The sequence below is a fragment of the Mustelus asterias genome, chromosome 2 (genome assembly GCF_964213995.1).
Source record: "Mustelus asterias chromosome 2, sMusAst1.hap1.1, whole genome shotgun sequence".
NCBI classification, from domain to species: Eukaryota; Metazoa; Chordata; class Chondrichthyes; order Carcharhiniformes; family Triakidae; genus Mustelus; species Mustelus asterias.
This window is the reverse complement of record NC_135802.1, coordinates 145,910,175-145,923,619: the sequence shown is the minus strand read 5'-3', so window position 1 is coordinate 145,923,619 and position 13,445 is coordinate 145,910,175. Positions and strand designations below refer to the sequence as shown.

General features: G+C 42.1%; 1 protein-coding gene across 2 annotated transcripts; it reads left to right on the top strand.

Annotated features, from left to right (window-relative positions):
• Window positions 1–76: 76 nt before the first annotated feature.
• pigm (phosphatidylinositol glycan anchor biosynthesis, class M) lies at window positions 77–12,635 on the top strand. Of its 2 annotated transcripts, XM_078197947.1 has the most exons (5): window positions 77–559; window positions 7,721–8,307; window positions 8,450–8,708; window positions 10,127–10,228; window positions 11,144–12,635. In XM_078197947.1, the coding sequence occupies exons 1-5, from the start codon at window positions 338–340 to the stop codon at window positions 11,309–11,311; spliced, it is 1,338 nt and encodes a 445-aa protein (XP_078054073.1). In that variant the 5' UTR covers window positions 77–337; the 3' UTR covers window positions 11,312–12,635. The 2 variants fall into 2 exon arrangements, with proteins under 2 accessions (XP_078054073.1, XP_078054081.1); XM_078197955.1 differs by lacking the exon at window positions 10,127–10,228 and having other exon boundaries at window positions 80–559; window positions 11,144–12,629.
• Window positions 12,636–13,445: the final 810 nt, after the last annotated feature.

The window sequence follows — 13,445 nt, the reverse complement described above, 5'->3', positions numbered from 1 at the left end:
CCCTCCCCCCCCACGCCGCGCATGCGTCACCTGACTCCGCCTTGCGCCGCGCATGAGTCATCAGACTCCGCCTTGCGCCGCGCATGCGTCATCTGACAACCAAGTCTGCTCCCCTCGGTGAATCAGCCAGTCGTGTTTTAATTTCGCCGCGTGGATTCTAACGGCTGCAAAAATAATAACACGGGACCGGATTATTTTATCACTCGGGAAATGATGGGAAATGAAATCCTCTGGAGGGACAGGGAGGGCGTGATTTGGTTTCCTCAGATTGAACCGTCTGGCTTTCAAACGTCAGCAGGTGTGACCTCCCCTTTAAAGCCAGCTCGCTCAATTTTAAATGAGCCGATGTAAATTCCCGGCAGTTAAAGGGGAGGTGGCGCCGCTCTGCTTCTCAATGGGCCCGGCTCCCAGTCCCGGCCTCCCTGGCCTGTTTGCAGCCGCTCTCTGCATCCGCCTCGGCCTGGTCTTTTATGGGCTGCACCAGGACCGTTCCATGCTGGTTAAATACACCGATGTGGACTATCATGTCTTCACAGACGCTGCCAGGTTCGTCACTCAGGTAAATTGGCCCATTTTACTGAGTGTGATTAAAAACAGAAAGTGTTGGAAATAACCCAGCGGGTCAGGCAACAACTATAGGGAGAGAAACAAAAACAGAAAATGCTGGAAAATCTCAGCAGGTCTGACAGCATCTGTGGAGAGAGAATAGAGCCAATGTTTCGAGTCTGGATGACCCTATGGGGAGAGAACGGTTTTGGGCAAATACCTTTTATCAGAAGTGGAAGAAGGACACAGGCTTTAAATAAATGTTTGAAAATTGAGATAGTTTAAGTAATTTATATTTGTACTGTATGTATTAGGAATTGAGTTTAATTCGAGTAAGCTAAATTTCAATTTTGCTTCATATAGGCACATTTTTTTCACAAGTCTACAGGTTTTAGTTTCACTTTAAACTTTGTCTGCATTGTAACTAAGGTTTACAAGCAGAGGCTCAGACTGAGAAGCAGAGGCTCTTTGAGTTGTCTGTTTGAACCAGGCTACTCAGAAGCAAGAAGTTTCCCACAGAAACTGTCGGTACGGACGGGGCAATACAGAGGGACATAAAGAAAGTCCCAGGAAGACTGTGTAGGCAAAGGGACAAAGAACCAGAATCTGAGCAAGATACTGTTCACTGAAGAAACATAACATAGAAGATAGGAGGAGGCCATTTGGCCCTTCGAGCCTTCTCCACTATTCATCACGATCACGGCTGATTGTCCAACTCAATATCCTAATCCTGCTTTCTCCCCATTACCTTTGATCCCATTCACCGAAGTGCTATTTCTAGCTGCCTCTTGAATACATTTCACTTCAAGTTAGAGAAAGGGGCAGAGGAGAGGCTCTCCATTAAAGAAAAGGCTACAAGATGATAAAAGCAAACTACTGTGGATGCTGGAATCTGAAACAAAAACAGAAAATGTTGGAAAATCTCAGTATGCCTGACAGCATCTGTGGAGAGGCTACAAGGTGAATTGGCTAGTGAAAAACCAGAAATCTGCCTTTGAAGCAGTGGTGTTCTGTTGGTGTGGCTGGGTACCTGAAAGATTGTGTGGAAGTTTGAATGCACATGGTGATCCCGGGAAGAGGAATACTGGAAGGTGAGATTGGAATCCCAGATGTGGATCCCGGAAATAATTAAAGAGAGAGCACTATTTGAGAGAAGATTCCAAAGCATGTTCTTGAAGAGTGGAGTTTGGAATGCCTCATGTGAAAGTCAGGGTTCCGGTGAGACCAGTTGGTTCACAGCTTGATAGCATCTGGGGAGATATAGCTGGGGGGACGGAGTCGAGTATTATAGTTATTGTTGTTTAATAAATGTTTTATTCTTTATAATTAAGAGTAATGTTTGGAATACTATGCATAAGTTTGGTCTCCTTACCCAAGGAAGGATATACTTGGAGTTGGGGTGGTGCACTAGATTGATTCCTTAGATGCAAGGGTTCTCCTAGGAGATTAGGTAGAATAGTCCTTTATTCTTTGGCATTTAAAAGAATGGGAGGTGACAGGAATGCTGAAAATATTCAGCTGTCGAAAGGGAAACAGAGTTACTGGTTCAGATCTGTGACCGTCAGAGAAAACTGGAAAACATTAGAAATGTGAAAGGGGCCAGGGGAGTGGGACGAGGAACATCAGGGAAGGTCTGTATTAGATGGAGGACAGGAGGAATTAAATAACACTTATTCAGTGATTATGTGACAAGTAAGAAACAAAGATATCAGGAGGAGGTGTGATTAGTTGAATCCTGAATGGCTACCATCTCAAAGTAAAGAAAGGACAGAGCAATGAAAGGGAGGGGGAAAAATGAGCAAAAGAAAAATGGAACATACTGAAGGCAGAGTTGTGATCTAAAATGGTTGATCTTAGAGTCCAGAAGTGCCCAGTCAAAAGATGAGGTGCTGTTCCTTGAACTTGTTTTGAGCTTCATTAGATCATTGTAGGAGGCAGAGACAGAAATGTCAGGTGACATCTCTGGAAGCTCTGGGTCACACTTGCAGACTGAATGAAGGTTTTCCACAAAGCGGTCACTTAGTTTGCATTTGGTCTCCCTAATGTAGAGGAACCCACATTATAAACTGAAAATAAAGTGTAATAAATTGAAAGAAGCACTCACTGGCTGTGTTGCCTGGAAGGAGTGTTCAGTGCATTGGACAGTGAGAAAGGAGGTGGTAAAAGGGCAGCTGTGGCACCTCCTGTGCTTGCATGGAAACGTTTTGTAGGAAAGGGAGGGTGTGATTGAGGAGTCGGCCAGGAGGGAATAATCCTTCAGGATGTTGAAAGGAGGGCATGGTACATGTTTGTTGGCACCATGATGGTGGTGCTGGAAGTAGTGGAGGATTGATCCATTAAATATGGAGGCTGCTGGAGTGGGAAGGACAACAGGCGTAGTACTGCGAGGGAGGGGAAGGAATGAGAGTAGAAATGTGTCATGGCTAAGGGCCCATTGACCAGGGTGGGAGGAGAATCCTTGCTTGAGGAAAAAAGACATAACTAAAGCACTAGTCTGGAAGGTGGCATCATCCAAATAGATTCAATTGAGAGACTGAAATAGAGTGAGGTGTGGGGAAGTGTAGTCAAGTCAACTGTGGGAATCAGCTTAAATTAAATATTAGTTTGTTTCCATTTCTGGGGCTACACTTAGAGGTCAGGAGGAGTTGAATGAACAATGTGAAAGCGAGGGAAGAATGGAGGGTGGAAGCAAAGTTGATGATAGTTTCCAACTTTTTTGATTTGATTTATTATTGTCACATGCATTAGTATACAGCGAAAAATATTGTTTCTCGCGTGCTACACAGACAAATCATACAGTACATGGGGAAGGAAAGGAGAGAGTGCAGAATGTAGTGTTACAGTCATAGCTAGGGTGTAGGGAAAGATCAACTTAGTGCGAGGTAGGTCCACTCAAAAATCTGATGGCAACAGGGAAGAAGCTGTTTTTGACTCAGTTGGTACATGATCTCAGACTTTTGTATCTTTTTCCAGACGGAAAAAGGTGGAAGAGAGTATGTCCGGGTTGCGATGGGTCCTTGATTATGCTGGCTGCTTTTCCGAGGCAGCAGGAAGTGTAGATAGTGTCAGTGGATGGGAGGTTGGTTTGAGTGATGGACTGGGCTCCATTCACGACCCTTTGTAGTTTCTTGCGGTCTTGGACAGAGCAGGAGCCATACCAAGCTGTGATACAACTGGAAAGAATGCTTTCTATGGTGCATCTGTAGAAGTTGATGAGAGTTGTAGCGGACATGCCAACTTTCTTTCGCCTCGTGAAAAAGTAGAGGTGTTGGTGGGCTTTCTTAACTATAGCGTCCGCATGGAGGGATCAGGCCAAGTTGGTGATCTGGGCACCTAAAAAACTTGAAGCTCTCGACCATTTCTAATTCGTCACCATTGATAGACAGGGGAATGCCCTCCACTGTTTCCTGAAGTCGATGACTATCTCTTTCGTTTTGTTGACATTGAGGGAGATTATTGTCGCCATCAGTTCACCAGATTCTCTATCTCTTTCCTGTACTGTGTCTCGTTATTGTTTGAGATCCGACCCACAACGGTAGTATCATCAGCAAACTTGAAAATCAAGTTGGAGGGGAATTTGGCTGTACAGTCATGGATGTATAAGGAGTATAGTAAGGGGCTGAGGACCCAGCCTTGCCGAGCACCGGTGTTGAGGATGATCGTGGAGGAGGTGTTGTTGCCTATCCTTACTGACTGCGATCTGTGGGTTATGAAGTCTAGGATCCAGTTGCAGAGGGAGGAGCCGAGCCCCAGGCCACATAGTTTTGGAGATGAGTTTCATAGGAATGATAGTGTTAAAGGCTGAGCTGTAGTCTATGAATAGGAGTCTGACATAGGTGTCTTTGTTATCTAGGTGTTCCAGAGTTGAGTGTAGGGCCATGGAGATAGCGTCTGCTGTGAACCTGTTGCAGCAATAGGTGCACTTTAGTGGATCCAGACAGCCTGGGAGGCAGGAGTTGATTTGTGCCATGACTAACCTTTCGAAGCGCTTCATAATGATGGATGTCAGAGCCACCGGATGATAGTCATTAAGGCACGCTGCCTGGCTTTTCTTTGGTAACGGGATGATGGTTGACTTAACATAGAACATAGAAAAGCTACAGCACAAACAGGCCCTTCGGCCCACAAGTTGCGCCGAACATGTCCCTACCTACTAGGCTTACCTATAACTCTCTATCTTAATAACTTCCATGAACTTATCCAAAACTCTCTTAAAAGACCCTATCGAATCCGCCTCCACCACCACTACCAGCAGCCGATTCCACGCACCACCACCCTCTGAGTGAAAAACTTGTCCCTAACATCTCCTCTGTACCTACTCCCCAGCACCCCAAACCTGTGACCTCTTGTGGCAACCATTTCAGCCCTGGGTAAAAGCCTCTGAGAATCCACTCTATCAATACCCCTCAACATCTTATACACCTCTATCAAGTCACCTCTCATCCTTCACCTCTCCAAGGAGAAAAGACCTAGCTCTCTCAACCTATCCTCATAAGACATGCCTCCTAATCCAGGCAACATCCTTGTAAATCTCCTCTGCACCCTTTCTATGGCTTCCACATCCTTTCTGTAATGAGGCGACCAGAACTTCTTGAAGCTTGCGGAAAGAACAGAAAATTGCACCAATCCACTTATTGATGTGCTGGAAAAGGGATGAGGGAGGAGGTCTGCGTACGATTGGAATAAAGAATGTTCCATAAATACCACAGTCATAGCTAGGACCCATGTGGATATTCATGGCATCACCTTTAATTTGGAGGAAGTGAGTTGAAGGAGAAATTACTCAATGTGAGAACCGGCAGTTATCTGTTGGAGGAAAAACGGTAAGTTCTTATGCTGTGTCCTGGTGGTGGTGAAGGTTTAAAGAGATTGGGCATCCCTGATGAAAGGAACCCCATTAGGATCAGGGAAACTAGATAATGTGATTGAGAGGCTGTTACCCGTGGCCGAAGAGTCATGAACTAGGGACCATTGTGCAGGATAAGCAATTGGACACTTGGTACTAAGATTAGGAGAGATTTCTTCACTTGGGTTGTGAATCTTTGGAATTCTCTAGCTCCAAAGAAGAGAATGTTCAAGGCTGATCGATCGATTATTAGGTGAGGGAAACCAAGGCTTTGGGTTTAGGGCAGGTTGGTGGAGTTGATGTAGAAGTTGGGCCATGATACGGACATACAAATTAGGAGCAGGAGTAGGCCACTCAGCCCCTCAAGCCTGTTCTGCCTTTCAATAAGATCATATCTAGGAGGCACTGTTTTAAAATTGTGTTTTTTTAGGGCAGAGATGAGGAGAAATGTTTTCTGTGGGTTGTGTGACTTTGAAACTCTCTTCCTCTGGAGGTGAGGTTATTGAATATCTTTACGGCATAGGTAGATTCTTGTTATGTAAGAGAATCAAAGGTTATCAGGAGTAGATGAGAATCTGGAAATGAACGCACAAACAGATCAGCCATGATCTTATTGAATGGCAGAGCAGTCTTGAGAGGCCAAATGGCCTATACTGCTCCAATTTCATAAGTTCATATGTACAAAATACTCTACATATGGTCTCACCAATGCCCTGTATCGCTGAAGCATAACCTCACTACTTGTGTATTCAATTTCCCTTGCAATACACAACATTCTATCAGCTTTTCTAATTACTTGTCGTACCTTCATATTAATCTCTTGCGATTCACACACGAGGACACCCAGATCCATCTGCATCTTGGTGCTTGGCAATCTCTTGCGACTTAGATAACATGCTGCTTTTTTATTCTTCTTGCCAAAATGGACAATTTCACATTTTCCCATGCTATGCTCCATTTGTAATTCTTTTCCCATCTTATTGAATGGTGGAGGATCAGGCTTAAGAGCCTTTATTGACTCCTAGTTCTTCTGTTCCTATGAATCGCTGGATTTTTTAAAACAATGAATGCTCCTAGATTCTCTGAATTATTAACCTAATAACAACTAATACGCTACTACATTCTAAACTCCTGTACAAATTGGAAAATTAATCACAGTGGACCTTTAAGAATGTGAGGCAAATGTGAGTCACAAATTCTTCTGTGCAGCTGCACCCTGTTCTCCACTTCGATGTTGTAATTGTTTTATGTTTCTTTTTCAAAGGTTCCAGGAACAAAATGGTCTTTTGAGAGCATGGACTGTAATAAACACCTTTTAGACTGTTTATCTGCCTCTGTTTTCAAATAATCAAAACTACTAAAAACATTTCAATGAAATTGTGTCTTATTCCTCATGGTATTGAGCCCATCGCAAGTAAACCTGCCTTTTCAACTTGGGAGAAAACAGTTTCCAAATTAGACTTTCATATTCTATGACTATAAACGAGACACAAAGCTAGACTCTGTCTAGGCATGGACAGTTTTGTGTAGTTTTTTCCAGAGTCAGAAGTTTGATTCTGTTAACATCTTTAGAAATTTGTATTTTAAAAAATAATTACTGTTGTAATTAAGATACTGGCAAACGTTTTGCTCTCCGCTACTATCTATTTAAAAGGTGCTGTTATTTAAAAAGAGTATTAGAATAGGTTGAAGAGAAATTTTGTAAGAATGATTTGTGTAGAGCTGCTAAAGCTTAACCAAGATAATGTGTGAGAGGTACAGTTATACCAAATGTATTTATATTTTATCAGGGATGTGCTAAACTATAGTCATGTAATAATATGATAGCCTAATTAACTGTTGCACTCATTAGCTGCTCTTAACCCAAAGAGGTGGTGATACTTTTTGGATTTTAATTATGTTTGAAAAGCTGGATACGATCTCCTTGGCCAGAGTTTTCAACAAACCTGAGTTGTGACTGAAAGAGATGTTGCAAGCGCTTTAAGGAAACGTGAAACTTATGGCAACTGAAGTATCATTACCAGCATCTCAGCAAAGCTTGAAGTGAAGAAACATTTGCCAATTTAATTATTGATCTTCTTTTAAGCTTAGGATTTGGAAAGGCAGTTTTATGCTGCAAATAAAAACAGGGTTAAGTACTGATGGCTATAAACCTCGCTGGTTATGGGTGATGTGGGACAGAATTGAGATAAATTGAGTTTTGTGTAAGAATGATACTGCATTGAGTTGAGGCACATATTTTAATTATTTGTACCAAAATGCTAAACCATGCCTGGAGCCAATACTGATCATTGAATAAATAATTTTCCTATTTCAAACTTCTTTCAGGGAGCTTCTCCATATAGAAGAGCAACCTATCGTTACACCCCATTGCTGGCATGGTTGCTGACTCCCAACATCTACCTCACAGAACTGTATGGGAAATTCCTCTTTGTTATATTCGATGTCTTTGCTGCTCACCTCATGCACAGGATTCTATGCCTTCAAGGACTGGACAGTCGCAGAGCCAGCTGGTATTGCAGCCTATGGCTTTTCAACCCTTTGCCAATGGCCGTCTCGAGTAGAGGGAATGCAGAAGCTGTTCTTGCGGTTTTGGTGCTGGCTACTTTGCACTACCTAGAGAGCAGACAGATTGTGAAAGCTGCATTGTTTTACGGGCTTTCCGTACATATGAAAATTTACCCAGTGACCTATGCAGTCCCCATAATCCTATCACTTCAGAGTGACCAACAAGCAACAGAGAAGGATACTCCAACTACATGGAATAAAGGCTATCTAAAAGACACTGGTTTTCACAGTTATTTTTTGAAGGCTTTTCTGAAGCTGGTTGTCAGACTGCTAAACAGGGAGGTGCTGCTATTTGTTGGTGTTTCTGGACTATTATTTCTTGGCCTGGGAGTTCTTTTCTATTGCAGGTAATGTCTGCTTTTCTTATTAAATCCTCATGGTACATAATTTGCACAGTAAAATTGCAATCTATTTAAGAAAAAAAGCATTGTTAGAAACGCTTACAACATCCACAGTCTGTTTATAGATCTTGTGTTTCTTTTAATCCAGTTATGGCTGGGAATTTCTGGAGCACACGTACCTTTACCACTTAACACGAAAAGATATTCGCCACAACTTCTCCCCCTATTTCTACATGTTGTATTTGACTGCAGAGAGTGAGTGGAGCTCTGCTCTGGCACTAGCTGCTTTCTTCCCACAGTTCCTGCTGCTCCTCATCACGTCATTTGCTTATCATAAGGACCTGATCTTTTGCTGCTTTCTGCACACTGCTATTTTTGTCACTTTCAACAAAGTGTGCACTTCACAGGTGAGTGAAGAAATTCTCCTTTTGGATGCTCTTGCAGATGCACGTCTTTTCCCTGGGAAAATTAATGTTCTAGAAAATTGGATAAAACAGACTGAATAATTCTTCTTTTGGAATTCTAAAAGGACAAGATGATTTAGAACACATTGTTTCACCTTGTCCAAACCAGAAGGCATAACCTAAAATAAAGGGTAAAATTGGAAAAGTTGGGCTGAATTTTGCCTGCTCTCGGAAGGTGGGAGTGGACTCAGAGTGGGCAAAATAGCAGGGAGCAGCCTGGTACAACTCTATTACTGGGAAGTTTCCCAGTTGCCGGCCAGGGGTGTGGATAGGTTCCATGTTTATGAGCTTTTAAATGGGGCAGCCAGCATTTTGTGGGCATTGGTGCGACTGGACTAATCCACCCACCCAATAATGCCGTGGGAGGTAATCAGCTTCAGGGAGGTGGCTTCCCTGCAGCAGCTCCGGAGACCATCAGTGCCAAATGCTCCATGGCCCAAAGAGGGGATTGTGGGTAGGAATGGCAGGCCCAACATGTCCTCCCCTGTAAAATCAGCCTTTGTCATTGAGTTTTAAACTGCATTTGACTCCAGGGTGCCTCCATATTGAGTTGTCTCAGCAGCACCCACTTTTCTCTATGATCGGGCCGGCACTATCAGAGGACTGCCCCGTTATCTTGAATTTAGGGTTGCCAGCCCTTCAGGATTGAGCTGGAGTCTCCAGGAATTGAAGACCAATGTTCAGGACACTGCTGTGTGCAAGCCTGGAGAAATGTAAGGACATCAAAAAAAGAGTTTTTATTTTCATTTCCTTTGAACATCTCTCTTTATCACAAAATGTTGAAAATTAGAGGGGTAAAAAGGCTGACAGTCCCTCACAGGAGGGATGTGTTGGCCTACTAATGGCTGAAGCATGAGGGCAATTCGCATGATGAAATCTCCAGAAATACATTTAATTGCAGTTGGTAACCCTCGCTCAACTGGACAGGAGGCCACCCTTGGTAAAATTGCAGATTTGGTCCTATTGCCAGAAAGTACAAATTTTGGGATCCCCTCTTGGTCCTGAGGTCGTGCCCCAAAGACCACAGCAAAATTGAGCCCATTATTTCAATGAGCAAGTAGTGAATCTATGGAATAATCTATGATAGAAGTTGATGCATGCAAAATAGTTTTTCTTCAGAAAATACTTGGATACAGAAATTCTGTAGTCTGTGAAAATTTAAGTGTATCATACTTCATGGTCCCTGAAATTTTCTACAACTAGATTTCCCTTACCCCATGCCTTTGTCTGTTGTATACTAATTTATACAGATTAATTGCTCAATCTTTGTTTTGTCTTTGTCTCATGGGAAAAGAGAGAATTAGTGAAAAGTGCATTGAATATGTTAAAAGAACTTGTGTGCTATATGCTTACCATTTTAGTATTTCCTGTGGTATTTGTGTCTGCTGCCAGTGGTTCTTCCATATCTGACACTTACCTGGAGAAGAGGCATGGTGCTGCTAGCTTTGTGGTTCATTGGTCAGGTTAGTACTGTTGCTTACTGTCCTTCTCATGCCATCAGAAAACACCACAAATGTATCTGTAGCATCCTGTATCTGGAGCGTTAAGATTCTGACGTGAATTTGCAGGCAATTAAAGCTCTGTGGGGTGGAAGATTATTGCTGGGCTGCTTTTGTTTAGTTTATTATTGTCACAAGAAGGCTCACATTAACACAATGTGGTTACCGTTAAAATCCCTAGTCGCCACACTCCGGTGCCTGTTTGGGTACACTAAGGGAGAATTTAGCATAGCCGATGCACCTAATCAGCATTTCTTTCGGACTGTGGGAAGAAACTGGAGCACCTGGAGGAAAACCATGCAGACACAGGGAGAACCTGCAGACTCCATACAAACAATGACCCAAGCCAGGAATTGAACGTGGGTACCTGACATTGTAAGATACTGTGCTTACCCCAGTCCAACGCCGGCATCTCCACGTCATTGTAAGGCAGCAGTGCTAACCACTGTGCTGCTCCTCTGCAACTCCTGTGGGCAGTGTTGCACAGGCAGAGTTTAGTACGTGAATCTGATGCCTGTTTACCTCGCCATTCTTTTTTGAAATAATTTGAGGGGAGTGTGTGTCATGGGCTAGGCCAGCATTTCCCATCCCTAATTGCCTCGAGGTGGTAGTGACCTACGTTCTTGAACCGCTGCATCAAAGACCAACAGCTTTCCCCCAGAATGAAATAGGATAGTGGGAGAATGATGAAGCTGGTTGCCTGTCTAATCTCTCCAGTGTCTGATGCAGTTAGGAATAATTCTGGGGAAAATCCATTTTTAGATGAGCAAGTTCCAAACTCATCAGATGCCAATAGCTTATCATTTGTATAAAATTACATTTCTTTGGATCTGGTACTGATTTTCTCTTTCTTGTTTTGGATTGTGCCTGTCAAACTAGGGATTATGGCTCACCCCTGCATATTACCTGGAGTTTGAAGGACGCAACACCTTTCTGTTCATTTGGTTGGCTGGGCTGGCATTTCTTTCCATCAACTGCGTCATTCTGTTGGTACTAATCTCAAACTACAAGAAACGGGAATTGCAGTCAAAAACAAAGACAGAATAATGGCAGAAACAATTCCCCACTCAGGATGGTGCTGTTTCCTACCCGGATTGGACATAAAATGTATTCTGACCCATTACGATATTGTGGGGCAAGCTGAGTCTGCTTGGTCGAGATGTTGTCATGGAGATTGCTTCAGAAAACTATTGTCCGCCAAGACTTTGTTTATTTTTTAAAAAGGGCAATGCTGGTCATTTTTTTTTCACCTCCAGAAAACAGTCCCTGTGTACAAATCACAAGTAGCTTCTGCCAAGTGAAAATGAGCCACATTGCAAGCATTGATTAATCTTTAAATTTATTTAATTCTTAGTACTTAGCAAAATTATAATTCGTCCTCTTGCAATTGATGCAAAATCATAGAAGTCCTTTTCAAATATTCTGAAAAACAATTACAGATGCCACAGATATTTTAAAGAAATTACAAATGTTCCTTACTGCTTCCAGGTCAAAAGTCACCACAGAACCTAAACATGAAGATTTACTATAGAATTTCCTTTCACTGTGATCCTTAGAAGGTGATCTGTAAAATGTTTCATTCTGCTGTTTGGCACTCGTTGGATAACTTATTCATTAACTAAATGTGTTTTCAAGAAAACATGGGCCCAAAATCCACAATCTTGATGAACTGGATGTGGAATCACCATCTACTGGTGACCTGCATGCTTAAGCCCCACCCTGGAATTCCAGAGGTCAGGTAGTTTACAATGTACTAGTGCATGACTCTACTGGTATGCACCAAAGTAAAAGGACCTACAAGAATGCAGTATCAACCAACTATTTGTAGCAGCTTAAAGTCTAGTTTCCAGAACAAAGTGTTGAGGGCTAATTTCATTGAGCTTTTAAGTATTGCAGGCCAGTCTGAACCTCACTTGTGCTATTCTGTGGTACTGATTGTTCACTCTGTTCAAAGTATGGGACACATTACCCCCTTCCCTTGTTGATATGCCAGACTGATTTGGAATGATCAAAGTAACCCCTCTATGAAATCCCTGCAGATCTATTGTGGCAAGAGCTCTGTGTTTCAACTTTACTCAGATTGTCTTTTCTATTATCATGCATCATTTCAGGCATTTTTCATTTGGATAATGTTTAAGCAAATTAAGATATAGTCTGAAGCTTTCTCAATGTTTGAACCATGTGAATGTGAGGGTCATTGAACTGAAGCCTTAACTCTAGCATTCTGCTGAACCTATTCTATTATTTCAAGATTTCCACATTGCTTTTATGTTATCAGGGTGTTTGTATACTGATGGTGAAATAGGAGCCCCAGATCTGTCTGCTTTTGTTTAATTTTACCTCAAAATAAATTTTTGAAAGAAAAAGTGATAATCTGAATGTACTTTCTTGTAGTTCTTCTTCCATCATTAAGTAATTATTAGAATGTATTTTCTTTAAACAAAACACATCCTGCAGCATACCTTTAAAATGTATGTTATTCAATTGCTGGATGTGATACAAGATGCATGCATTTTACACAAACTAGTGATTGAAGGTAGGAAGAATAAGTGACAATTTCAAGTTCCTTGAGGCAAATGTTGATTTTAGGTCTCTTTCTGTATCCCAGGAGTGTGACGTGGTATGTGCAAAACAAGGCTCAAGATTAAATTGTTTAGGGAACATAACCATAGTGGTTATGCTATTGAACTAGTAATCCAGGATGGAGACATAGGATTAAATCCCAATTCAGATAAATTAAAAGTTTGGCAGTGTCCTAGTATGAACCATCTTCAGCTGTTTTAACTGTTCATCTTCCCTCCATCATTAGGTCAGAACTAGGAATATTCACAAGTAGCAAGTAACATTTTTGCCCCACAAATGGCAAGCAGTGACTGTCTCCAATAGATATGAACCATCTCTTGAAGTTAAAAAGCAATACTGTTGCTGAATAAACACCATATTTGTATAGCATTAATATAACATTTCTAGGATGCTTCAGAGGTGTATTATGAAACAAAATGATACTGAGCCACTGGCTGAAGACTTGGTCTAGGACAGGGTTCCCAAACCTTTGCAGCCATGGAACCTTTTTGACCTTCCATGAGTATTGACAGAACCCTTGAGAAACATTAGGTTGAAGAGTTCAACCACAAAATCTGATGTTTCTGCACAATAAGTCCAAACATACAAAAACAAATTT

Excerpts from the sequence above, each read along its gene's own strand:
- pigm (XM_078197947.1), top strand. The coding sequence starts at position 338 with ATGAGCCGATGTAAATTCCCGGCAGTTAAAGGGGAGGTGGCGCCGCTC. Across the intron at positions 8,308-8,449 it reads GGAGTTCTTTTCTATTGCAG|TTATGGCTGGGAATTTCTGG; the intron begins GTAATGTCTGCT and ends CTTTTAATCCAG. Across the intron at positions 8,709-10,126 it reads ACAAAGTGTGCACTTCACAG|TATTTCCTGTGGTATTTGTG; the intron begins GTGAGTGAAGAA and ends TTACCATTTTAG.